The sequence below is a fragment of the Python bivittatus genome, unplaced genomic scaffold, assembly GCF_059951505.1.
Source record: "Python bivittatus isolate LINGU-HERP-01145 unplaced genomic scaffold, Pbiv_v1 ctg000960_np1212, whole genome shotgun sequence".
NCBI lineage: Eukaryota > Metazoa > Chordata > Lepidosauria > Squamata > Pythonidae > Python > Python bivittatus.
Window position 1 is genome coordinate 9,616,371 of NW_028277124.1, and position 27,614 is coordinate 9,643,984.

Below are 27,614 nucleotides of genomic sequence, written 5' to 3' on the forward strand. Positions count from 1 at the left end.
TTATGTTAGCTACCATAAAGTTCAGTCAAGAGCGTTGTAAGCCAGACAATGTACAGATTTGCATCTACCTACCTGCCTACCTACCTGAATATGAAGTGTAACAGTAGCAAGATCGTACAATAAAGAAAACCAATAGCAAGATTATACTATAGCTCTGATTTCTCCATAGCAAAGAAATAAAAAACAACCACGGACTTACCTACCCAGGCAAAAGAAACAGTCTCTTCTTTATGGTTCTCAGTCTCTGATTATGAACTTGTCTGGCTCTCCATCACCCCTATGCCATCATCTCTCTTAGCTAGCTCTGACTAGCAGCAGCACTGATAAAACCTCTGCCTACCGCTTTATTGGCTAATGTCCTCTCCCAAGTCCCCAGGGTTAGGAACACATTGAGAGACACCAGCTTGGCTCAACAAGCCCCATTTTGTCCTAATGCTGGAACAAAACTATTTAAGCGCGGGATGTTTTTCCCATTCTTAAACAGTATCTAGTGAATGTTCTAGTGAACATTCTCTCCCTTGGCAGTATTCTGTAGAAAGGTTGTAAGACCTTTCAGTAACCTGAAATAGATTGGGTAATGATGGTGCACAGAATATCTCTTTCACTGAATGTATTTTTTTTTTTTTTTTTTAGAGCTTTAGGAATAAATCAGCAAAAAGTCACTTTAAATGCCTGTGCTTCAATGGTTTCTTTTTGATGACCTTTTTATAACTTTGATGCTCCCTTTTTCTATGCTTTGTCTCCGTTTAATGTACATCTTATTTCTTTATTTATTAGATTTATACCCTGCCTTTCATTCAGGGCTCAAGGCAGTGTACATAGTGCTGCCTTTTCCTGTTTTTCTCCGCAGCAACCCTGTGAAATAAGTTGAACTGAGAGAGTGCCTGGCCCAAAATCACCCTGGGAACTTCCACAGCCGAGGGTGGGCTGGAACTTGGATCTTCCCGTCCTAGTCCAGCGCCTTCTGCTATAGCGCACCATCTGTCAGATATAAAATACTTCAGCTTTAATACTGGGATCTTAATGCAGGATAGAAAGAATGCACACTAACTGAATCCCAGATTTGGAGTCAGGTCTGGAAGAAGCAATGTTTGGAGATCAGGCATCTCCCCCGCCACCCCCGAAATTGCAGTTCGAGTGGTAGGGGGTGACTTTGCGGGATTGGTTCGCGGTTTGGGGCAGGGAGTTGCCAAGCGTTCTTGGCAGCAAAGGACTCCGTTTCAGCCCTTGCCGTTTGTCGCTTAAAAGCTCCCCGGGCGCAAGGCTGGAAATAGCTTGGCCTGCGAGCTGCAGTGAGCGGGGAGGCAGCGTCTGACGGATCCTCTCGAGTGTTTCCTGGGAGTGAGGGGAACGAGCGCCTCGCTGCCGTCTCTCCTCGCGTCTCGTCTGCGCGCTGCCTGTCTGGGTCGTCGCTCTCGGTCGCCTCCAGCCCGCCCCGAGGTCGCTGTTCCCAGCCCAAGTGCTGAAACGGAGTGCGCGCCCCACCTCTCCGCTCACTCCCGGGAAACCCAGCGGCGGCGGCGGCAGCAGAGCCAGCGGGCCAGCCACCGCGTCACCCGCCGAGGAGGGAAGAAGGAAGAGGAGAGCAGCCAAGCCGTCCTCGAGGGAAGTGGAGAAAAGGCTACTGCAGCTGCGGGCCAGACTGGGGACTAAGCGACATGGGCGGATGGGCGGCCCCAGCGCAGAGCGGCGGTAGCGGCGGCTTGACGGCAGCGCCAGGGGCTCCAGACGGCGCCCAGTAGGCGCTGCCATGCCCCTCCCAGGGAAGGGCCCAGCCTTCCCCGCTCCTATGATGCCGCCGGGCTCCTGGTGCCGCCGCCGCCGCCGGGCGGAAACGCTCAGGCTGCTCCTGCTGCTGCTGCTGCTGCCGCCGCCGCTGCGCCCGGGGCCCGCCGCCGGGGAGCTCGTCTATCAGGTAAGGGAAGAGCTGCCGCGAGGCGCCGTGGTGGGCAAGGTAGCAGACGACTTGACCCTGGAGCCCCGGCGCCTGGCGTCGAGAGGGGCCCGGCTGACCTCGGGAAGCGGGAAGCAGTACTTGTCTCTGGATCCGGGCCGCGGACTCCTGGTGGTGGAGGAACGCATCGACCGGGAAGCCCTGTGTGAACTCAGCCCTTCCTGCTTCCTTAGCTTGGAGTTAGTGATCGAGCAGCCCGTCGAAGTGCACGAAGTGGAAGTGGAGGTGCTGGACATCAACGATAATGCCCCCAGGTTCCCCCGGCAGGAGTACCGCTTGGAGATCAGCGAATCTGCCGTGCCGGGGTCTCGCTTTCCTATCGAGGGCGCGCATGATCCCGATGTGGGTTCCAACTCGGTGCAGAACTACTACCTCACCCCCAGCGAGCACTTTGGGCTGGACCTGCGGGACTTGGAGCGTGGCAGCAAACTCTTGGAGCTGGTGCTGCTGCAACCCCTGGACCGTGAGCAGAGCACTCACCAGCAGCTGATGCTGGTCGCCTTGGATGGAGGCAATCCTGCTAAATCTGCCACTGCCCAAATCTCTGTGCAGGTCTTAGACATCAATGACAACCGGCCAGAATTTGATCACAGCACTTATGTGGTGACCCTGTTGGAAAACACAGACCCAGGCATGCTAGTGGTAAAACTGAAGGCCTTGGATCCAGATGAGGGCTCCAATGGCGACTTGCTGTTTTCTTTTAGCAGTTACACTCCACAGAAAGTGCGTCAACTGTTCACTGTGCATCCAGTATCAGGAGAGGTGAGGGTCAATGGGACTCTGGACTATGAGGAAGATACCTCCTATGAGATCTATGTGCAAGCCACTGATAAGGGCTCTGTTCCTATGACTGGTCACTGCAAGGTGCTAGTTAACATTGTAGATGCCAATGATAACCCCCCTGAGATAGTGCTGACTTCCTTGTACAGCCCAGTCTCTGAGGATGCTCAACCTGGAACTGTAGTAGCTGTGATGAGTGTCACTGACTTGGATTCTGGCCTGAACAGGCAAGTCGGTTTAAGCATTCCTGCTAACCTTCCTTTTACGCTTAATTCTTTCAAAAATTCTTATACTCTTGTCACTCAGAAGTTCCTTGATCGTGAAAGGACTTCCACTTACAACATTACGATCACTGCCACAGATGCTGGGACACCTCCACTGTCTTCCCATAAAGTCATTAAAGTAGATGTTTCTGATATCAATGACAACTCACCACAATTTGAAGAACTTGCTTACTCTGTTTATATCCCTGAGAACAATGCTCCCGGATCTTCTCTGTGCACAACAAAGGCCACTGATCTTGATGCTAATGCAAATGCCTACATTTCCTATTCTTTGATAATGGGAGAAATTCAGGGGCTACCTGTGTCCTCCTATGTCTCCATTCAGTCTGATACCGGCAACATTTATGCTGTCAGATCCTTTGACTATGAAACGCTGAGGGAATTCCAGATTGTCGTGCAGGCCCAAGACTCGGGAATGCCGTCTCTCAGTAGCACAGCCACCGTGTGCATCTATGTGGTGGATCAGAATGACTATGTGCCACAGATTTTGTATCCTGTCTCTATGAATAATTCAGCAGCCATAGAAATGCTCCCTCACTCAGCCAGTTCTGGATACTTAGTCACTAAAGTGATAGCCATTGATGGAGACTCTGGGCAAAATGCATGGTTGTTTTTTCATCTAGCCCAAAGCTCTGTTCCAGACATCTTTAGAGTGGAAGTTCACAGTGGGGAAATTCGGACTACTCGAAAACTGAGGGAGGCCGCTGAGGCCACATTCAACCTTACCATCGTAGTGAGGGACAATGGAGAGCCGCCCTTGTCTTCCTCTGTGTCGATCGTCATTGTTGTGGTGGACAGGGCTTCCCCAGTAATTCCTGATGCTGGAAGAAGACACATTACAGGTTCCAGAAATTATTCTGAAATAACCCTTTATCTCATTGTGGCCCTAAGCGCTGTCTCCTTTATATTTCTCTTGACTGTTGCTGTCCTTGCTGTGATGAAGTGCCACAAAGGCAGTCTGTATGGTGGCCCCTGCTGTGCAGGTTTCTGTGGGGCTCCTAGGGAAAGGTGCCCGTTTGAAGCAGACAAGCAGACAAACAGCAACACTGCTACCGCGATGCTACAACCTCATCTGGTTGAAGTCAGAGGCAACGGGTCTCTTTCCAAGACTCACTGCTATAAAGCCTGTGTGTCGGCAGGCTCAGAAAGTGACACCTTCATGTTTTATAATCTAGGGGGGCCTACAGGAATTAACCCTCATGCTGTGATGACAGAGAGACACCTCACTGGACAAAGTGGACTGAGCTCTCCAAACCTGATCATTCTTAAAAGTGATCTCATTGCTCCAAATGAGGTGAGGGTTGAAGGTATAAATGATCTTTTCTTAATTAAATCACTTTCCTTTGAAACGTAAGTGTTGAGTGTTCAGGATTAACGAGTCGCGGGAAAATTGGAGAGTGAAAAAAATTAAGATATGCCTTTCATTATTTTGGCAGGCAAAAATTTGGCAGGCTTTACATTTCTGCCAGTATGTTAGCTCAGACAAATTACTTTTCAGCAGCGCATGGTTAGGTATAGGAAAACAAAGCAGGAACAGCCTGGCAATGAATATGCAGTATAATGAATGTACGGTGTAAAGTGTTTACTAGCAGAGCCTATTTCTAGGGAAATGTACATAGAAGTATAGCCTGAAATGCTTAGTTATTTATTCTAAATTCTGATTTCTAGGTCACAGTGGGGATAGATTAGGCTTTGTGGTTATGTACTTTTAATGATCCTGAGTTTTAATGTATTTATTTCATTTGATGCACATCATTTTTCTTCTCTTGCTCTCATCTTCCTTTCAAAATGTAATCATGTATTTCAGCCTTCACCTTGCTGGCTGGTGTGTGCTGTGCCATGTAGCAGCTTGTAAACTGCTATTGTGGTTTAATACCTATAATCTGGTCATTAATTGATCATGCTATTCTGTAGTGATACACTGGTGAATTTAATTCTTTCCAGTATATGCTATACACTTCTACAGCATTTCCATTTTAAAGATTCTGCAACTTCTTTTGTTTCTCATGAAAGCAAACAGTAATGTTTGTTGATTACAGCTAGTATTGAACTCAGTGAATGAATGGAATGAAAATCACTGATTTTAGGCTGAACTCTCACACCCACTTACTGGAATGAAGGCTCACTGAAATATTTGGCACTTATTTTAAAACAGATTATAGGATTATAGTCTATTAACCGATTATAGTTAATTAGTTTAAAATGCATTCTTTCTAAATAGACGTACCTAGTAGAAAATAAAGTGTGTTCAATTTCAATATTTTTATATAATTGTAGAACCAATAAAAGTAGTGCAGTTGAAAATTAGCAATCAGTATACAAAGAAGTAATTTCAGTGCTTACAAGTCTTCAAATTAAATATTCTGTAATGAAATTGTTTCAGTGTCACGCTTTTTCTAAAAAAACTTTCCTGTTAAAAACAGTTTTATTCCTCCCCCCCATCCATGCTGTGATAAACACAGTTTATGCTAGTAACAGTTCAATGAGTTTTTTATTCTAGACAAACTACTGAAACTATTGTTACAGCCTCCTAATTTCCAGATTCCTAAAAAGAATCAATATATATTATTTAGACTGACCTAAATCCAGATAAAAATGCTTACTGATTGGTGCCCCAATTCTAAATCCATTTATTGTAAGTAAGATTCAACTAGATAAGATATCAGAGATCTGTCCGATCACTGTCCCTATACATTTTGGTATAGCAGCTGTAAGAAAACACCTATAAAAGACCATGATGCTGGTGGAAGGAGCGGGGGACAAATCTTTGTTTTCACACCAATTTCCTAATGACTTTTTTTTCCAAATCTGCAAGTACGCATCGCTTCTCCTTAACAGGACTTCTCCATGTCTCTGGTCTGGATTGGAACCTCAGCAGAAACTATTTAGCAATATTTAATGAGTCTGCATAATGGATCTCTGCTGTCCTATCAAGTCAGTCTTAATTTCTATTATTTACAATCACTCTCTTTAATTGCAAATACAGCTGCTGAGTGCCAATCGCCTGGTAGCCAAAACAGGAACATTAGGAGGCTCAGAGGAACCTTAAGATCTGCAGAAATACAATAAATATTTGAGGAAACCTCTTAGGGGGCAAAACAAAAACCCAAAGCAACTCAATTCTCAACATAGAATTTTTGGCCATAGGGTGTTCAGTGCCTGAGGGAAAACCTGAAAAATTGGAGGATGGAGTGGGAGTGAAATTAAGTATCTTGGAGGCTGATTACCTGAAATCCTAAACAAGAATACTCTGCATTAACTTTTGTTGCAGTGCTTAAGTTTTAAACGTTACTTGGATGGGAAATTCTGTTATACATGGTTTCTTCAAAATGTATAGAGATTTCTAATAGTGCAATATTGGAAATCAGTCCTTTGGAATCTCAAAGCATTTTGTTAATTTTGTGCTGCTATAACACAATGAACGTCCAAATAATTTTTAGCAGATGTCTCCCTGCAGATACATATCTTTTGCACATTGTTCAGAATCCTGCTAATAAAAGAGAACAAAATATCAAGGAGCATTGGCTTTATATATATAACTAATTTGGTTAATTGTTTTTATAACATTCTGTATTTTGTTTATTTCAATATATCAAATAATGCATATTCGTCATTCATCTGTATTTTTATTTATTAGATATGTTTATGAAGATTCTCAGTCATCCAGGTGGAATTGTCTGGAGGTTGAGTCATGGCAAGTGGAGTTCTTTTCTTTTTCTTTTTGGTTAGAGACGTTTCGCTACTTGTCCAAGCAGCTTCTTCAGCCTAAAAAAGTTGGTTAGGGGGACCCCAAAAACTCTGGCTAAAAATCTCTGCAGCGCTAGCCGGCGCTCAACCTCCTCCACCCAATCTCCACCCAAGAGAGGAGAACCCTGACAGCCCTCAGCAAAGATGAAACCATCACCATCCTGCTGGCAGACAAAGGAAGATGCACAGTGGTCCTGAACTCCACAGACTACCATAATAAAATTAATTCCCTCTTGGATGACCACTATGCATATGAAAAACTGAAAAGAGACCCCACCAGCAATTATAAGAAAAAGGTGATAGCTTGAAACAATTGGAACAAGAGGGCCCCATCGATAGGGCAACATACCACCGTCTGTATCCTGGATAAGCCATCCCCTGCCTCTACGGACTCCCTAAGATCCACAAGGAAGGGGCCCCCCTCAGCAGCATTAATTCAGCAACATATAATATTGCTAAACACCTTGCCACCATATTAGCACCTCTGGATGGACACACTGACCACCACATTCATAACTCTGAAGAATTTGCTCCCAAAATAAGAATCCTAAAACTAAATACAGATGGAACCATGGTATCCTTTGATGTCACCTCACTCTTCACCAGCATCCTCACCACCGATGCCCTAACAGCGGTTAGGAAGAGACTAGAAGATGACAGCACCCTCGATAGGAGAAGTAATCTCAACCAGATGGACCAGATCTGCCACCTCCTGGACCTGTATCTCAACACCACTTACTTCACTTACAAAGGTGACTTCTGCAAACAGAAACACGGCTATGCCATGGGTTCCCCCATATCACCCATTGTTGCCAATCTATACATGGAAGAAGTGGAGAAGAAAGCTCTCAGCTCTTTCCAGGGAATAGCACCAACCCACTGGTTCAGGTATGTGGATGACATCTGGGTTAAAATCAGAGTCCAGGAGGTACAAGCTTTCACAGACCCTATAAACACCATAGACCCAAACATTAGGTTCACCAAGGAGGACACCAAGGACAACAGGCTGGCCTTTCTAGACTGTGAGGTTTTAATTGGGACCTGTGGCAAGCCAGGAAACCCACACACACAGACCAATACCTGCAGTTTGATTCCCACCATTCACTGCAGCACAAACTAGAAGTCATCAGGACATTACTCCACAGGGCAGAAACCATCCCTATCACCATAGATACCAAAAAGAAAGAAAACAGACACATGGGGACAGCCCATAAGGCCTGTGGGTATCCAAATTGGGCCTTAATTAAATATACTTCTATATCCAACAAAAAAACAGCAGATAGAGCTGAGAACCAGAGTCAAAGGAAGAATCTTGTCATTCCTTACATGGCTGGGGTGTCAGAGAAAATAAAACGGATTTTTGGAAAACACCACATACCTTGCTAACCCACTGAGACAGAGGCTTGTACACCCTAAAGATCGAACACCAAAACATAAGAAGAGCAATGTGGTATATGCAATCCAGTGCAGTGAGGAACGCTCAGAGCTCTACATTGGGGAAACCAAAGAGCCTTTACACAAGAGGATGGCGCAGCACAGGAGGAGCAACAATACAGGACCAGAATCAGCAGTTTACCTTCATCTAAAAGAAAAAGGACACTCATTTGAGGACAATAATGTTCACATTTTGGACAGAGAAGATAGGAGGTTTGAGAGAGGAGTGAAGGAATCCATTTATGTCAGAGTGGAAAATCCTTCCCTCAGCAGAGGTGGAGGCCTCAGACACAACTTGTCTCCCATTTTCCAGGCTGCCCTTTCAACAGTCCCCAGGAAGATTAAGAACAGTTCAAAAGTTCACCAGGAAGGCAACACTTAACATCTCCCGGGGATGAATGAGGGATTAGGAGTAAGACTTCTACATCTCAAAGACTCTCCTATTGTCCCTTCAACGAGCCTATCATGCTAGTAAGAAACACAGCCACCCTGGAAGACTTTTATGGGGTCCCCCTAACCAACTTTTTTAGACTGAAGAAACTGCTTGGACAAGTAGCAAAACATCTCTAACCAAAGTGAAAAAGAAAAGAAGTCCAGCTGCCATGACTCAACCTCCAGACTTATTTATTAGATGTTCTACCCAAAGAGAAAACATTAATACACTAATGGTACATGAAAATAAAATGCAACAAATTAGTGACAATGCAATAGTAGTGGAATGGCTGAGCCCATAACTCTCTCCCAGAAGCCCTCTAGATCTTCTTTCCCTGGCCCCATCTCCTCCTTTGTGGCTTGGTCATTCCAATTGCCACCACCTATTTTTCAGGAGTTAGGTGTGTGGCAGAGACAGGGTTCTCACAACCTATGCTGCCTTTTCAGTGTTGAAAGATAGCATATAGGTAGTCCTCATTTAGTGACCACAATTGGGACTGGCAACTCAGTTGTTAAGTGAAGTGGTTGCTAAGTGAAACTGTGCTTACGATCTTACTTCAGCTTTCCTTTGCTTTACAGACCTGCAAAGGCAGTAAATGCAAGGATTAGTTGCAAAATTACTTTTTCATCACTGTTGTAACTGTGAACGGTTGCTAAATGAGTCAGTCGCTAAATGAGGACTACTTGTAGAGGCATGTGACTTGAGGATACAGACTTTCCTTCAGCTCCTCCTGTGTGAGATAAAGTGATCTCACAGAAGATAAACAAAATCAAACCTTATTAGAAAATGGAGAAATAAAATATAAATGTCAGTCCTGAAAATTACAAAAGAAAAGTCAGTGTTCCAGACAGAACATAAGATGGGGCTGGTCTGCAATAATAAAACATTCTCCCTATGAGATGGGAGATGATATGATTTAATATACAGACTACCAAAAGATTAAAATAAAAATAATATCCTCCTGCCCAGCCTGAAGGATGGAATGCAAGGCTGAGATACACAGTATACCCTCAATTTTATAATTTGCACAGAGAAATATGTACATCAGACTTTAGCAAAACACAGTAAAAGAAAGATGAAACTTAGCACAACATTCCTGGTTAAATATTCTGTCTATCTTTTCAGAGAGAACAGTTTTCTGAAACACATATTCCCTCTGTTTCCACTTCCTGGTGATTCCAGCAAATTAATTCCAAGGCTACAAAGGAATAGAGCTCCTAATCCTGCCCCTTCCCATTGCTTTTTCCTTTACTTTTAAAAGGACTCCCAATGTTCTTATCTCTCGCAAAGAGTGAGGACCTCAGGAAGACTTCCTCTGTACATGACCCACAGCCATGCTTCACTGACAGTGAATGTTGACTATCTGGGATACGGCTGAATAGTCTGCAGTAATATGAATGTAGGCTGTATTCATAAGAACAATTAAAACAAAATTAATAAAATGTCAGCCTAAAATGTACAACAGCTTTATATTAAACCATTTCAGAAGGAAAAAAAGAAAATCTTATGCACTCTTTGGATGCAGAGCATGTAAAAAACAAACACAGCTCCAGAGGAAGTATATTCTATAATTTTGAAATTGCATTCCTAACCCATTGGAGGAGAGAGTCTTTAGAAGGGGCTTTCTCTGCAGATCTTATCACCCAGAAAATTACCCCTTAATGACTGGGCAGTCCCTCAGATAACTATATTCTATGCTATTTAGTGATTTCAAGACTAAAACCAACACTTTGAACTGAGCCCAGAACCATAGGCCATCAGACGAATGAGTCTTCAAAATGGCTTTTACACAGGGGCATAAATAGAGCTGTCTGGACCCAAGAGAACAGTGGGATAGAGCCTCCCAATTGTGAGGGAGCTTGGGCAGTGAACTCCTACCAGGATGTGGTAATTAAAGAAGGGTGGGAGAAAGAGGGAGGAGGGGTCACATGGTCACTTATTCCCCATGAGGTCTCCTGAGGGATTAGTGATGTCGATGGACTCTGCTTTCCGTGTATCATTTGTATAAAAAGATTGGGCTATTCTTTTATTCACAAAAATATATTGGTATATTTTTCACGCTCTGAAAATAACAGCTGTAACGTAAGAATTCTGTGGTTTCTTAGTGATTATGGTGTTGGACTAGGACCTGGGAGCCTCAAGTTCAAATCTCTACTTGACCATGGAGCTGGCTTTGGGCCAGTCATTGTATGAGGATAAAATGATTGAAGATCCCCACTTGGCTGCCTTAAAAGGGAGGAGGAGGAGGAGGAGGAGGAGGAGGATGATAATAATAATAATAATAATAATAATAATAATAATAATAATAATATTATTGAGGTAAAAGAGAGGCTTTGACTCTTGTTTGGGTTAGTATACCATGTTATTTAGCACTATAAAAAGAAATAATCTGCTTGAGATATAAAATGTGTATCTCAGAAGTACAAAACAAAAAACAAAGCCCACCCCACCTTCTACCCCCAGAAGAAGACAGTGGGAAACCACTTCTGTATGGTTGCCAAGAAATGTACTTGGACATGTCCGTGAAGTCACCAGATTTGAGCTTGACTTGAGGGAGACTTTACTTTTATGATATTTCTGTTTTTCTTCTTCTACTCCCTCATTTTACCTGTACAGGGGCATGAATTTGCATGACTGGCCATGGAAGTCAAGGCCAATTTTTCAAAACATGGGGAACATGCCTTAGTAACTTCCAGCATCACTTGCATTCTGATTTTTCAGAAAGTCTTAGAATATAAAGTAATTGAAAGATGGAATTTCTGGAAAACCTGTCAGGAATAATTGGTGCTTAAACAGAGATCAGAACACAGATTTAGATTAAAGAAAGCCATTAACTGCAATAAGCTGCTGAGAGGTGGTTCTGATATGTCTTTCTCTGAAGAATTTGAGAGAAGGCTATATTCGAATTTGTGCTAAATATCAAGGACTGAATATTGAGGCTTAAGAGGGATTGGTCCCCAGTATCTCTGGCACAGTATGTTTGGCCCAATTCAGACATTGGACGAATAAGAAATGTAACACCATTGGGTAGCTCCCACCCCGATTTTGTATGTGGTTTTTCCTCTGATGTCTACATATAGAACAGGAATATCTTCAGGGAGAGGATCTTTGCATAAGCAGCTTCGGGTACACAGCTGAACAGAGGATTTCATGCAGTTTGACACTGACATTCAGCTGCATTGTGTCCCCTCTCTGCACTGGTTTGCACTGCATGTACAGATGCCCAAAGGAGGAGCTTTTCATGGATAGATATTTGCCATGACAATGTTCACCACTCACACCTTCACTTTTTACTAAATATGATGCTTGAATAGGGCTTTTGTAATAGTAACTACTAAAGGAAAGATCAGTATGCAACAGAGAATACTATAAGCCTTTATCTGCTTTATGCTAGTTCAACTCTCAAAGCTGCCCACAAATAATCCTGAGAATGGACTTTGTTTGCTTATGTATTTACATATATTTGTATGCTGCCTAGTGTAGCAACTCCAAACAGCTTATAGTATATGCAAATAAAACTATCCATAAACTCATGATAAAACAATTCACAAGAAAAACCCTTAAATGCTGTTAATAAAAACAACTGCTACTGTTAAGATCTTCCTACCTGAAAGCCCTGCTAAACAGTTTCCCCCAGTAGTACAGCTCGCTTAGTCCAGACCTTTGGTGTGGAATGCTTTAACACCTGCAACTGGAGAAGGCTGGCATAGAGGGAGCTCTCGGTCTGCTACCAGGCAGTTTTAGGGCATAGAGGTTGTAGGCTAAAGTTCCCAAAGGATTCTAAAAAACCCCAAATCCATAGGCAAACATGTAGTCCACTGATATTACCATGCAAGGGATCTGTGTCAGTTCAGGACGACTGCTGGTTTTGAGTGCTGAGGGTTTTTTATCTCCAGTGGAGCAAAGGTGACTTCGCTGAGCTTCTGAGCAATCCATTTACCCACCTGGAACTATTGCCAGATCCCAAATTCCATTTCCTAGCTCTTCTGTTGCTCTAGTTTCTCAGGAAAGACGGCTGGTCTGGTGAATATGGGCGTGTGAAGCAAGGGAAATGTTTTGCAAGCAATTCATCTATTCCCCCTTTTTTGTGGGCGTGTGAAGGAATGTTTGTTTCTCCAGGAATTGTGGCAAGTTTTTTGCTTCTTGTCAGCATTGTTAGATCAGCAACAATGAATGCAATTTCCAGACTGTTTTTAAAAGACTGGGGAGTAGAAATAGTGTGAGTGCAAGAATGTCTGAGGAAAGTGAATCTTGCAAATTCCAGTGCAGAAGGCCTTATCTGTCTAGTGTGACGTAGTGCATTATTCCTAGGGCAACACTCTCACATTGAGTGTTGCTAGTGGTGAGAAAGAGATTGGGGGCTAATGGCATTTGTGATCTCAGAGCTGGAGGGAGTTAGGGACCGACTTCTAACAACCAAATTCCATCTACCAACACCATCTTGAGTTTGAGACTTGGCCTAGTTTCTAAATTAACACAGCAACTGTTGCTTTTATGCTCCTTGGAAAATGCCATCAATCCACATTGCCTTGGAATAAAGTACAGAGCAGAATTCAGCTGTCAGTAAAATTTCACACTTCTCTAAACAATGAGTTGCACTTTTCAGCAGTGTAAGTATATAAAAACATTCTTGTGAATAGAGAAATATGTACCTAAATACATAATTGCATATGTATTAAAACCATTTAAATAAGCATTTTTTGTTTTGCAAAATTCCAAATTAGATTTGTCTGTTCCTAAATCCTAGCATCGTTTAGAGCAGAAGAAATAATGTTCCTTGTTAAGTGTGTGTGTGAATTCTTGCTGGTGATGTCCCTCAGGCCATGGATTCTAATGTGTAATTCAGTGGTTTCCCTTCCTCTCCCCCCCTCCCCCCAAGTGCTGAGGCTTTTGGAAGTGTTTAGTCTGTCTGTGAACGACAGTTTTAAACAGACCATGATGATTATTTGCAAAGCGGAAAAGCAAAGCTTGGGCCATTTCAAGGCATTCATAGCCAAATTCCACCGGGGGCAGAGAGTTTGTGGGTGACCTTCAGAGTCAGAGGATCAAGGCTCAGGATATAAGGAATGATAGAGTTAGAACTGATCACAGCTGGGCGAACAGGGCAGTCAGGGCAGGATCATCACAGCAGGCGACAACAAGCTCTGGCAAACTCTTGACTTCTGTAGTGAAATACTGGGGGACTGAAGCCCACATTTGCAATCATGCTCTTGCAGGGGGAGAAAAGAAATTTCATCTGACTGGTGGGCTTGCTCCATGCAGAACTCTTTAAAAGACTAAGTGGCTTGTTCCTACCACTCACAAGTGCTGTAGTACTGAAATGATATTGTCTTCTGATCTGCTTTTTAATCCTTTAATCCTTTCCATCTCTTGCTCACCTCAGCTGCAGTTCAACTACTGCACTTAGTTTGCCTCAACTATTATGACAAAACATTCATTTAAAACTGTTGCTTTCTGCAAAGATGCCCTCTGAAATATTATCAGATAGCATATCGACCATTTTTATAAAATTATAAAAATCAGTTCCACTTCTGCCTTCCTCTGCTGGTTGCAGAGTATCAAAAACAATTTGGAGGAAAAATTCTGAAGCTGCTTTAAAATAGAGGGGAAAATTTAGAGCTGAATTTCAGTCCCTTAAATGTTTTCAAATATTGCGCAGAAATTTCTCCCAACTCTCAGTATTCATGTGTTCGCTATTTGTGCAGATAGAATATTGGGGAGAAATGGTTTCTATCCTAGGTGGGGAGTTGGGGGACAGGCTTGAGGTGGAGGGCCTTTGGGGGGTATTTGTGTCACTAATAATCCAATGGTAATGATAGAGGAGAGTCTTAAAAGGCAGAAGATGAGGAAACAAGTTTCTTTGACTTGGAATCTACAGATGTTCATGATGATGGAGACCCAGCCTGATTATATCAATGAAGCATACCTAGCAGCTGAAAAAGGACACTAGAAGGAAGAAACTGAAGGGATTACAGTGAGTTCAGAGAAGAGCAAAAAAGATGACCATGGGACTAGTATTTAAGTCTTACAAGGAAAGATGGAGTAAACTGAATATGTTTAGCCTGGAGGCAAGATGATTGCAGGGGACTATGATAGCACTTTTCAAATATCTCAAGGAATATAATTTATAACACTCAAGAAATTTAAGACCTGTTTTCTGTTGTCCCAGAGTGCAGGACATAGAATAACTTCTAAGTTATTAGAAGACAAATGCCAGTTAAATGTTAAAAAAATCTTCTAACTGGTAGGAGTGGTTCATCAGGGGAACCAGTTACAGGTAGTCCTCGGATTACGATGACAGTCAGGACCAGAATTTATTTTATTTTATTATAATTGCATTAAAAGTTTTGAAAATGAAGGTAAAAACGAATACAAACTAATATAAGGTAAGAAGAAAAAAGAAAAAGAAAGAAATCAAAGATAAACCTAAAAGTGGAGGAAAGAAAAAAAGTAAAAGAAAATAGAAAAAAAAGAAAAAAGATACAAAGAAGTGGCTTCTGATCTTCTTTACAGCAGTTATAAGTACAATTATACATTTACCTCTTTCTCTAAAGTTACATCTTGACTCTTTCTATAATCTATCCTATCTAATAATCAAAACCATAAATCATAAGTTCATTTTTTCTGTTTTAAGCAAAAAGTCCATAAGGGGTTTCCAGTCAGCAATAAATGTAGATACTGTCTTTTCTCTGATCAAGGAAGTCAATTTAGCCACTTTAGCAAGTTCCATCCTTTTTTCCAACAATTACCCCATTTTGGGTAATGCCAGATCTTTCCATCTTTGTGCATACAATAATCTTGCTGCAGTTATCATGTTCAAAAACAAAACTCCATGACTTTTTTCCAACTGTTTGTCCATCAATCCCAAAAGAAAGACCTCTGGTCTCAATTGTATATTAATATTTAAAATCCTCTGAGTGAATGTATTTGAATCCAGAATTTTCTAGCTTTTTTACATGTCCACCAAGCATGATAAAATATCCCTTCTTGTTGTTCACATTTCCAACATAAATTTGAAGTGCCTTTATACATTCTAGACAATTTCTCTGATGTCATATACCAACGGTACATAATTTTATAAAAATTCTCTTTAAGATTCACACAATGTGAATTTCAATCCTTTCAGCCACATATTTTCCATGTAAGAAGTGACATTCCCATTGTTGCATCTGTATATTATAACCAAAATGTTTAGCCCACTTTATCATACATTCTTTCACTTGTTCTTCTGTTTCAAATTTCCAGAAATGTTTATACATTTTAGCAATTACACATTCATCACTTGTACACAATTCTATTTCAAACTCAGTCTTACAATGTTCAAAACCATAAACTCTTTTGTCTACTTTAAATCTTTCTAATAACTGTAAATAAGAAAATCATTGGTGACTATATTCCTAAACATTGGTTCTTCTCTTGATTTTACTTTGTATTCCCCTTGACAAAATTCTAGCGTCTCACTATAAGTTAGCCATTTGTGTTTGCCTATTATTTCTCATCTATAAAATGCTTGTGCTGAGAGCCACAAAGGTGTTTTCAGGCAGAAACTTGGTTTCTATCTATTCCATATTATCAGTAATGGTACGTCTAATATAATGATTTTTAAAATCCAGATTAACCTTAACTTGATCATACTACAGATACCCATGAAACTGAAATCTCAGATCATGTCCTTCTAACTACAAAAGCCTTCTATTATCTAATAATTATAATTATAGATAATAATAATCTAATAATTGCAACCCGCTTGCCTTCTATAGAAGATCTGTATACTGTGAGGGTTAAAAGGAGGACGGAGAAGATATCTGCAGATCCCTCTCATCCTGGACATAAATTGTTTCAACTTCTTCCCTCAGGACGGCACTGCAGAGCACCGTATGTTAAAACATCTAGACACCAAAATAGTTTTTTCCCTTGTGCCATTGCTCTGCTGAACACCTAATTAATGCAGCATGACAGACTGATTGACATTGCATGATAAGATATGATTGCCAAGACGTGACTGATAATGCTCTGTTAAATGTGAATATATGCTAGACAATAGCTTCTTCTTTTAAAAATGAATATATGTTAGTCAATAGCCGTAGTATTATTCTTCCTCCAGTTCTCCTCTTCTGATTGCATAGTTTTAGTATATAACGTTATTACTTTTTATTATTCCTTATTACCTGATGAACACACTGAGAGTTTAATTGCACCGAAGTCAAATTCCTTGTATGTCTCATACTTGGCCACTAAAGTATTATCTCTCTCTCTCTCCCTCCCTCCCTCCCTCTCCCCCTCTCCCTCTCCCTCTCCCCCTCTCCCTCTCTCTCCCTTATATTTAACTTGTGGTTTTGTCCCCTGCCACACAAACGTAGATATATCCTTTTGCCACTGTTTAAATGGTGCATCAGTTGTCAAAACAGGTATTGTCTGAAACAAAAACATCATTCTAGGCAAGATTTGAGGTTTGATTCAGTATAATTTATTAACAATTTATATCTTGGTTTATTTAAATAAACATGGTTTATTTGGGTCCTAGGTCATCAAAGATCACTACTGTACAGTACTGGTGTGTGTGGAAAAGGTCAGTTTACGTTCCAATTCCAAAGAAGAGCAATGCCAAAGAATGCTCAAATTATCGCACAATTGTGCTAATTTCACATGCTAGCAAGGTTATGCTCAAAATCCTACAAGCTAGGCTTCAGCAGTATGTGAACCGAGAACTACCAGATGTACAAGCTGGGTTTCGAAGAGGCAGAGGAACTAGAGATCAAATTGCCAACATTCATTTCATGGAGAAAGCATGAGAGTTCCAGAAAAACATCTACTTCTGCTTCATTGACTATGCAAAAGCCTTTGATTACCTGGATCACAACAAACTGGCAAATTCTTAAAGAGATGGGGGTACCAGACTACCTTACCTGTCTCCTGAGAAATCTGCATGCGGGCCAAGAAGCAACAGTTAGAACCGGTCACAGAACAACCGATTGGTTCAAAATAGGGAAAGGAATATGACAAGGCTGTATACTGTCACCCTGCTTATTTAACTTATATGCAGAGTACATCATGAGAAATGTCGGGCTGGAAGAATCACAAGCCGGAATTAAGATTGTGGGGAGAAATATCAACAACCTCAGATGTGCAGATAATACCACCCTAATGGCAGAAAGTGAAGACGAACTAAAGAGCCTCTTGATGAGGGTGAAAGAGGAGAGTGCAAAAGCTGGCTTGAAACTCAACATTAAAAAAACTAAGATCATGGCATCTGGACCCATCAATTCCTGGCAAATAGAAGGAGTAGAAATGGAAGCAGTAACAGACTTCATTCATTTGGGCTCCAAGATCACCACAGATGGAGACTGCAGCCATGAAATTAAAAGACGCTTGCTCCTTGGGAGGAAAGCTATGGCAAACCTAGATAGCGTATTAAAAAGCAGAGACATCACCTTGCTGACAAAGATCCGCATAGTCAAAGCTATGGTTTTTCCAGTAGTAATGTATGGCTGTGAGAGCTGGACCATAAAGAAGGCTGAGCGCTGAAGAATTGATGCCTTTGAACTGTGGTGCTGGAGAAGACTCTTAAGAGTCCCCTGGACTGCTAGGAGGTCAAACCAGTCAATCTTAAAGGAAATCAACCCTGACTGCTCATTGGAAGGATTGATACTGAAGCTCAAGCTCAGATACTTTGGTCACCTAATGCGAAGAGAGGACTCTTTGGAAAAGATCCTGATGCTGGGAAAGATTGAAGGCAAAAAGAGAAGGGGACAGCAGAGGATGAGATGGTTAGATAGCATTACTGAAGCAATGAGCATGAAACTGAGCAAACTCAGGGAGGCAGTGAAGGACAGGAAGGCCTGGCACGATATGGTTCATGAGGTCACAAAGAGTCGGACACGACTTAATGACTGAACAACAACAACAACCATTAAGAATACCCTTGTACTTCTTTTCTTTTTTATCTTCTATTATCAGAACCTCGTTCTTGTACTATCAGAAATTCTGCTAATTTTAAATACAGTGAGGTTGGTGAGATGAAAAATACTATTGTGTACTGATATCTGTAACACATAAAGCATCAGCTATATATATTTTTATCCTCATGAACTTCATCAACTGTTTTTCTATACAAGTGGTCCTCGCTTAACAACCACAGTAGGCCCTGGAAAATTGATCATTAAGTGGGGTGGCTGTTAAGTGAGTCACTATGTGACCAGACCCAGTTTTATGGCCACTTTTACTATGGCCATTAAGCAAATCACCATGGTTGTTAAGCGAATCCAGCTTCCCCAATGAACTTTTTTGCCAGAATTCACTTAACGGCCACTTGATTTGCTTAATGACCATGTGATTCGCTTAGCGACCATGATATTTGCTTAATGGCCATTGTAAAAATCACAAATTATGATCATGTAACCATGGAGTGTGGTGCAACAGTTGGCAATGGTCGTAAGTGTGAGTACCAGTCGTAAAGCACTTTGTCCAAGGCTGTTGTAATTTTGAACCATTGTTAAATGAAAACAAACTGTCATTATGCGAGGACTACCTGTATGTTGTGATAAATCAGAGTTCATTCCATTCGGTTCTGTCAATAAAAGTTATGTGTGATGTATTTAGGGTTTGGTATTTAGTGTCCAGATTATGCCAGTTTATCTTGGCATAACCATTTCTTGGAAGTTTTCTCAGTTGGCAAACTTAAGTGTATCTCAGGTTTTGGTATGAATGAAATATTGTAGGATTTAGATAGATGGTCTAAAATTCTGCTGAGCCTTGGAATAACATTAATTTGATTAATAAGAATTTATTTTAGATGTTCACTTATATTTTACAAGGCGTTTTGATTTTTATGCCTTTTTATGCCTTTATACAATCATCCACTGACATTACAATTGCTCATTTTATAAAGTGGATTTAATTTTTCACATTTTCAGACTTATTTCTGGGGATTTATTTTGGCTTTGGTAGCTTTTTAGAGTTCAGTTTTCTCTGGGTTCAACTTGAGAATTATTATTTGATTCGTCTGAAACCTTGGCAGATGTTAAAATCTTGTTTGTTCATTAATCAATTTCATACTTATGAAAAATATTGAGTCATAAACATAGTTTTGATCCTTTTACTCATGAAAATCATACATTATTTAAATACTAAGCCTCTCATTAGTTCTATTTTTAAAACTTTTGTGTAACTTAAAAACTACTTTTTGACAGTTTGTTAAACTTAAATATCTGTTAACTGATCTCTTTGGTCTTGATGTTGTCATTGTCTCTGAGATTTCACATTCATTAAGGATTTATAAATTATTATTTAAACTATCTCCATCAGAAGTTGAAAAAGTATATGTACTGTATTTATATGATCTTTCATGAGATCTACAGGAAGGCTTAATAGGGCAAGTGATGAAATGTGTGTTGCAAGTGAGTAAGGGTGTGGCTTGCACTGTGACATCACATTTCATCATTTTTTGGCATTTATTTGGCTAGCCACAGATGTTTCTCTGAGTTTTTGAACAGCTTGAATATCTTGTTCTTGTAAATAAGTAGCAGGTTTTTAAAAAGTGGTAAACTCTTTTTATATACTGTAGTACATATTTATTGGAATTTCAAACAAAGCTTAACAAGGATTTATTACAACTGCCTTGCTGTATAAAATGCAGTTTGGGAATTGGAATATTAACTCTTATGATTTTAATTTTTTTTTTAAACCGGGATATATTTTCAAAAAAAGATAATAACTATAGATGGACAGATAGTTGCTACAATTGTACAATTGGTACTCAATATAATATTAATAAAATATACCTAACAAAATAAATTGAGTGGTTTTCATAATATTAAAAAGGAAAAAAGCAATATAAATTTTTGAGTTTAGTAACAAAGTCTCTACTATGTTATTGTTTATAAATATTAAAAAGAAAAGAAAGAAAAGAAAAACATCCCTAAAAACAATATGGATAAAAGTTTGATTTTTTACTTCCCCCTTCTTTGTTCTCCAACCAATTTGCAGTATCCGTTGGTGTAAACTTTAGAAGCCAGGCTCTAAAATCTGTATTTGCCTCGCTGCTGTGTAATGTGTGATCTGTACGGAAGCCACTCTTGCCTGAATGTGGTTAAACTTCTGTTTTGTACGTACTGCACACTGTTAGTTTCGCCATTGCTGCATGTTCTCCAAGTTTATTCTCATCAGTGCTATGCCTTTTTTCCAGTGTTATGCAAAGTTTGTCCTTGCAGCCATAAGTATACATCTTAATGAATTATGGTATCTTTATTGATATGTTCTAGAATTATATCTATTTTTTTAAAAAGAGTTTCATTTTGAATTTAATCCCTAAGAACAGTGCTGTATATTTCTTTCCAATACTTTTTTTTCATGTCCACCACATACTGTAGAATGTCCCTTCTATCTCATGGCATTTCCAGCATTTATTACTGTATGATTTGTCTATTTTGGCAATCATTGACAGAGGTATATACCATATGTAAAACATTTTATAACAGTTCTCTCTCACACTGTAGCTTCAGGTAAATTCTATAGATTTGTTCCACTGTTCTTCCCATTGTTGTACTTGGACTGTGTTATTGAAGTTTTGCATCCAATTTATCATAACATGTTTTTATTTCTTCTGTCTCCTATTGTATCTAAGTAGAAGTTTATATATATAGCCTAAGGTGGTCTTGATTCTGTATAAGTTTTTCAAATTCTGTCATTTATCTTAATGTCCCCCCTCGTTTTTGAGATCAGATTTTATTCTTGCAGCAATTTGTAGAATGTATGCTCCAGCTTTGGCTGAGTAATTCTTGCTGCGTCTTTAATCTATTCATGTGGCTGGGCGTACCGTGCTTGTAACTGCACTTTGTTACTGTAGTTGTCTCCAATGTTAAAAACATTTAGGAGAGAGGCTAATGGTGAAATTGTTGGACTTATTTCTTTCCTTGTGGTGTTCCACACTTTTATCAAGCTTTGTCTTATAATGTGCCTTTTTAAGTTTTTATCCTCTTTTGTGTCCCTGTACCATAAATATCTGTGGAGCCCATTAGCTCGGTCAGCTCCTTCCAGTATTGACATTCTACTGTTCAGGGATTTAATCCAATCTGTTAACCATGACAAACGGCTTGTGCTGTAATACAATTTGAAATTTGGAAGAGCAAGGCTGCCTCTGTCTTTTGACTCTTGTAAAATTTTAAGTTTGATTCTAGTTTTTTTTTTTCTGCTCCATATACATTTCCTAACAGTTTCTTGTCATTCATGTAAAGTTTTTTTCTGGAATTGGCACCATTTGAAACAGATAATTTATCTTGGGTAGTACATTCATTTTGATACAGGTAGTATTTGACTTACGACAGCAATTGGGACTGGAAGTTCCATCACTAAGCAATGCATCACTTAGTGACGGCAATCCCTGCAGTCCTGGTTGCCATCATTAACCGAATCCCGTAGTTGTTAGGCAAGGCAACTTCCCTGCCAGCTTCCTACAACCAAAGTCAGTGGGGAAGCCGGCAGGCAGGTAAGTCGCTGCTGCCGGGTGGGAGAAAGCAAGGGGGTGTGCAGGAATGTGTGGGAGGGGAGGGGAGGGGAGGGAGCATGAGGGTGCGAGGGGGTGCGCAAGAGGCACAGGTCGGGGAGGGTGCACAAGAGTGAGCAAGAGTGCAAAGGGGTGCACGAGAGATGGTGCGGGTCAGGAAGGATGTGCGAGGATGCGCAAGAAGCATGGGTCAGAGAGGGTGCGCGAGAGGCGCGGCGTGGGTCAGGAAGGGTGTACGAATCGCCAGCATGGCCTGAGCGCAGAGGGGCTGGGGGAGGGTGCACGGGTGGGGGAGACTTACCCCAGCAATTGCAACCCTTCCCTGCCAGCTTCCCATTGACTTTCTGGGGAAGCTGGCAAGGAAGGTTGCAACCAGAGATCACGTGATCGCAGGGTGCTGCAACCAATCATAAGTGTGAACTGCTTGCCAAGTGCCCAGATCATGATCATGTGACTGTGGGGATGCTGGGACAGCTGGAACTCTAAGGACTGGTCATAACCACCATTCATTCAGCACCATAGTAACTTTGAACAGTTGCGGAATTGCTAATTGCAATTGACCCTAACCAGGAAGGTTTTAAGTTTTTCCACCTTTCAAGATTTCTTTTAATTTCTTACTATAATTTGACATAATTGTTCCAAGACTGGCAGAGTAGCACTCTGTAGTTACTTACTTATTTATTTATTCATCAAATGTTTATGCCACCCAACTCCCAGTGCCTCTGGGGCTGGAATGTTTCTCCCTTTGAAATTTATGAGGAACTAATACTAGCACATAATACTGTACTAACACATAACACTAGTATGTGTGAAAGAGATCTTGGGATTGTAACTAAATGAGAGGCAGCAGTGTGACATGCCTACTAAAAAGGTTGCCTTAACAAATAGGATAGTTTCCAAATCATGGGAAGTGGTAATTCCATTCCATGTTGCATTGGTCAGACCCCACCTGGAGTCCTGTGTCCCAGTGTACATGCCACACTTGCAAAAGAGCCAGAGAAACTGGAACCATGCGTAATAATGCATAATACTTGAATGTTGTTATATTGTATCCCACAGATATCAGATTCCTTGGAACTCTGAATAGTTGCTTGCCTCTTAAAGTGAGATGTGGGATCCGTTAAAAAATATAAGCCCCATTTCAGCATCTGTCTGCGCTTCTGAACGTTTGCTTCAGCCTTTACTGAAACAAAGGGAAAGTCTCCTATTGGCTCTATCCCTGCATTTCATCTTGCAACTGTTGGTCAATAGTCAGCTGTTCTCTCTAGATAATATAGATTTATTTTTCTGTCCTCTGTGTCTAATGAAAAAGGAGAACATGTCTCCAAGGTGGTCCTAAACACACTGAATGCTTTAAATTTCTAAGTCCACTACTCTATGTCTTTATTCTTCTTTATCCTTTTCATGCCTTGGCCTCACTTATGATCAAACTTGTGAAACAGGACCCTGTTTTAAAGAAGAGAAACTATAGCAGATACCTGCAGTATAATTCCTATCCTTTTATTAACCAAAAAAGAAAATAAACGCAATGGTATGCCTGATGCCAGTTGTTGGTGAGCAAAACCTACCACTGTAAAAGATCTGCCTGGATCTCTTAACAACTTACTTTCTAAAAATAAGAGCATAACAGATAGGGATAAACACTTAATGGCACCTTTCAGCTGAGCTCAGCTCCAGAGCTGAACTGAGTTTCGTGCAGGATATTTCAGGCAACCAGTAAGGAAGCGCTAAGAACCAGTAAGAAGCCTAGGTTCTTTCTTTTTCTTTTCTCCGTCTAGTCTACAATTTTGGAATCTCCTGGTCATCTCCATCCAAATACTAATCAGGTCTGACCTTGATTTGTCTTTCTAAGATCGGCTAAATTGACTAGGTGTGGATTGTCCTTTTTAAAAAAATTATTCTTGTTTATAAATATTCCGTTTTCAAATATTATTAACTCTTTTTATTTATTTTGAAAGCTACTTCAAGATAGATTTGGGGAAGGAAATAGTTTAAAGAATTAAAGAATTTCAAACATTAAAAAGCTACTTCTTTTCCTTCTCCATCTTCTTTTTTACCAATTAAATCTAAAAGCAACTTACAAATGTCTATATTTCTCTATTAAAGGTACTGGGGATGAGGGGAATGGCAGGTTTTTACTGTATTCAACAAAGTGAGTACATTTATTTGATCCTTTGGCAAAGAATTAAAAATTGAAACAAGTAATCAGATCCAAGATTGCTATGCATGTCCTTGAAAACATGTTCAAGTACAAATTAACAGAGATTTTTTTGTTCTTTATGCTTTGCAGCCAAAACCACCCAATCCTGATTGGCGTTATTCTGCATCTTTAAGAGCTGGCATGCAAGGGTATGTACTACTACTGCGCTTTTCATCTCTTTTGTTGCTTTAAATCAGGTATGGCATAATTCTCCAGGGAGTTCTCCTGCCTGTGCTTCCCTGCAAAAGTTAGAAAAATTAGAAGTGTGTACCAACCATCAGATTCAGTACAGATGTCAAATTCAATGATTTGGAAAATTGCCTTAATATGATTTTGAGACCATCTAATTCACAATTAAGAAATCTGAACCTATCTGCTTCCTGCTTACTAACACTGAAGTCAACAGCACTGTAGAAGGAGAGCCATGTTAGTTCATAGTGGCAGGAAATCAGATGGAGGTGCTACTAGGCTGTTTCTGAAGTCAACAACAGTGATTTTTTTCTGAGTTTGAAATCAAAAGTAGCTACAAAAATACTTACCCTTTCTGTGGAGATTAGTCCTGCTATATTTCAGATGAATAGCTTCTAGCATGTTTTGTGAAACATAGTGTTTAAAAAAATGGCACATATTTGTATTGTGCAATTGTTACAAACATGACAAAGAGCACAGAAGATGACCCACAGAGTTGTAAAATGTACAAGCAACAGCTGTGTGAAAGAGGAGTGATTCTCTGTTTTTCTCTTTCTGTGTAGTTTTTTTTACAGTTTGTATAAAAATAACAAGAAAGATATCCTTGTGCTAGAAGTTTGAAATGTTTCAGAAGAGATTTGAGGCTATGGCGTTTTAATGAATGGAAAGCAGTTTTAGGGATTTTTGGTTTTTTGGTCTGACAAATTCTATTTTTGCAGGGACATTACCTAGGTCTCTGCCTATCTAATTTTCCGATGAGGCTTGATAAGGTTGAAATCATTTAGTGTACTTCCACTTCCAAATTTCTTAAAAGTAGTTTGAAGATGCTCTGTAATTGCCTTTGAATCTGCCATACTTTAAATGCTGAAACTGCTGGTCCTGCACTGACAAAAATCCTCCAGCTCCACTCCACACAAATGGAAAATAAATTCTTGCACCCCCACCCGCCCCATTTTTATTGTGTGCATTTGTCTGGTAATATATAAAAATATTTCCAGCAGTTCTTATAAAGAGAAGCTGCAAAATAATCAAAGCATCTTCCCCTTTGAAAGGTCTGAATCCCAGAAATCAGAAAGGGTGGTGAGATAAGAATTCCTGCAAGTGGGAAATGCGCTGTGCACAAGCTTTAGAGCGCTTTGGTGTTTTTTAATACACTACAATTGAGCCAGAATAAAAGTGGAGAGCTGTTGATTCCTCAGTCACAGAAGTCTGGAGCTGCTTTCAGTTAATGCAAATTTATCTAGGTAAAGAGTCCTTAAATTATGATACTTCCCAGATCTTTCCAAATTAGATCAATGTAGTGGTGCATGTGGATTCAGCTGTATCTGATGCACCCCACCATGGAAGCTTATATCTGAACTTGGGAGCTGGGAACTCCTTATCCTGATTCAGGTTACATCCCAGCATTGTATGTATTCACGAAGAATGATACAGAAGTTAGCAGTTTGACAATGAACATAGCCAAAAGTTAAGCATCCTTTGACTCATGCTCAGTTCCTAGTGACTTCATGAACATGCCCATGTAGTTTTCTTGGCAAGAGAACTCAAGTAGCTTGCCATTGCATTCCTCTGAGATTTTGTTTTTTTAATTTCCCAGTCTAGCCTACAAGCTGGTATTTCTTGATAGTCACCCACCAAAGTACTAAGCCCAACCCTATTTAGCTTCTGAGACCAGACAGGTCAGGTAGAAATGCTACCTGCTGAGAAATGTCGAACCAGAGCAAAGGTAGAAATACTAGAGAACTTATTGTTACCCATCAAAAGGTTGGGGAGGGAGGAAGGGAAGGGAAGGGAAGGGAAGGGAAGGGAAGGGAAGGGAAGGGAAGGGAAGGGAAGGGAAGGGAAGGGAAGGGAAGGGAAGGGAAGGGAAGGGAAGGAAGGAAGGAAGGAAGGAAGGAAGGAAGGAAGGAAGGAAGGAAGGAAGGAAGGAAGGAAGGAAGGAAGGAAGGAAGGGCAAAGAGCAAGCAAGCATTGGTCACATAGTTTGGGCACAGACCTACATTATTCCTCAATATAGCTGTTGACAAAGGCAAATGATTGGCAGTTTCGTGTAGCGATGAAGGTGCTGGCCCCAAACCAGGAGGCTGTGAGTTGTAGGTCTCCCTTAGGCATGAGAGCCAGCTGGGCGACTTTAGGCGAGTTACACTCCGTCAGCCCAATACCTAACAGAGTTGTTGTGGGGAAAATAGGAAGCAGGAGTACTAGGTATGTTCGCTGCCTTGAGTTGACCAAATACATATTTTAAAAAAGGCAGGACTTTAAGCAAAGTCAGCTTGAAACTGGAAATAGCTATGTTGGCAATTAAAGCAAATAATTGAATGCTGACACTGATTTATTTGAACACATATGTCCTTTGTCATTCATTGTATGGCAACTAAATTGACGAAATGTTCATCATGTGATCTCTCAGCAAAAAAAACCTTGTGAAATGTTACCTGCTGTCCTTTCTTTTAGCTAGCCAAAAACATTTATAGTTCTGTGTTGTAAATTGCAACAAAATGGTATTGTACATTGCAATAAAATACTTGCTGCAAGTAATAATAACATACTGCAGAATAACTGAAGATGAAAGGATAGTATCCTATTATTTATTTGACAATAAGGTTTAGACACTACTCAGATTTAATAATTTCCTAGCTGTGTCAGACATGCCACATATCATTAATGGAAACAAATGAGACCATTCCGTAAAGATGTTTGTACAATATGACATTCGTGAGTTGACATTCCCATATTTGCTGCTGAATGCAAATGCTGTATGTAATGAAGGCCAATTGATGTACCCTATACAAACTTTTAAAATAGTAATATTTAATGCCTTGTCAATTATTTCACTGCCGGCACCATTCAGATATAACAGAGCTCTATTTGCAAATTTTGAATAACTTTATTATATCTTTTGAAAACATATACTAAAAAGATGATGTTATTTGTATCAAAAGAAACTATTTTGTTTTGCTGAGAATTGTATAATCTAAACCTTGTGTGGTTTGTTTAGTGCTGTACACATGGAAGAGACAGGAGGCCTACGTGTTGGATCAGGAGGACCCGAGCAGCAGTGGCCAACAGTGTCCAGTGCGACAACAGGTTAA

The 27,614-nt window shown here is 40.5% G+C and overlaps 1 protein-coding gene across 1 annotated transcript in view; it reads left to right on the plus strand.

Annotated features, from left to right (window-relative positions):
• The window catches only part of LOC103055153 (protocadherin alpha-5), a 121,397-nt gene that overhangs the window by 74,019 nt on the left and 19,764 nt on the right, over positions 1-27,614 (plus strand). The window contains exons 3-4 of the mRNA XM_088131354.1: positions 24,424-24,482; positions 27,521-27,609. Of these exons, the coding sequence (XP_087987480.1) occupies positions 24,424-24,482; positions 27,521-27,609 (148 nt within the window). The remainder of the gene's footprint in view (positions 1-24,423; positions 24,483-27,520; positions 27,610-27,614) is intronic.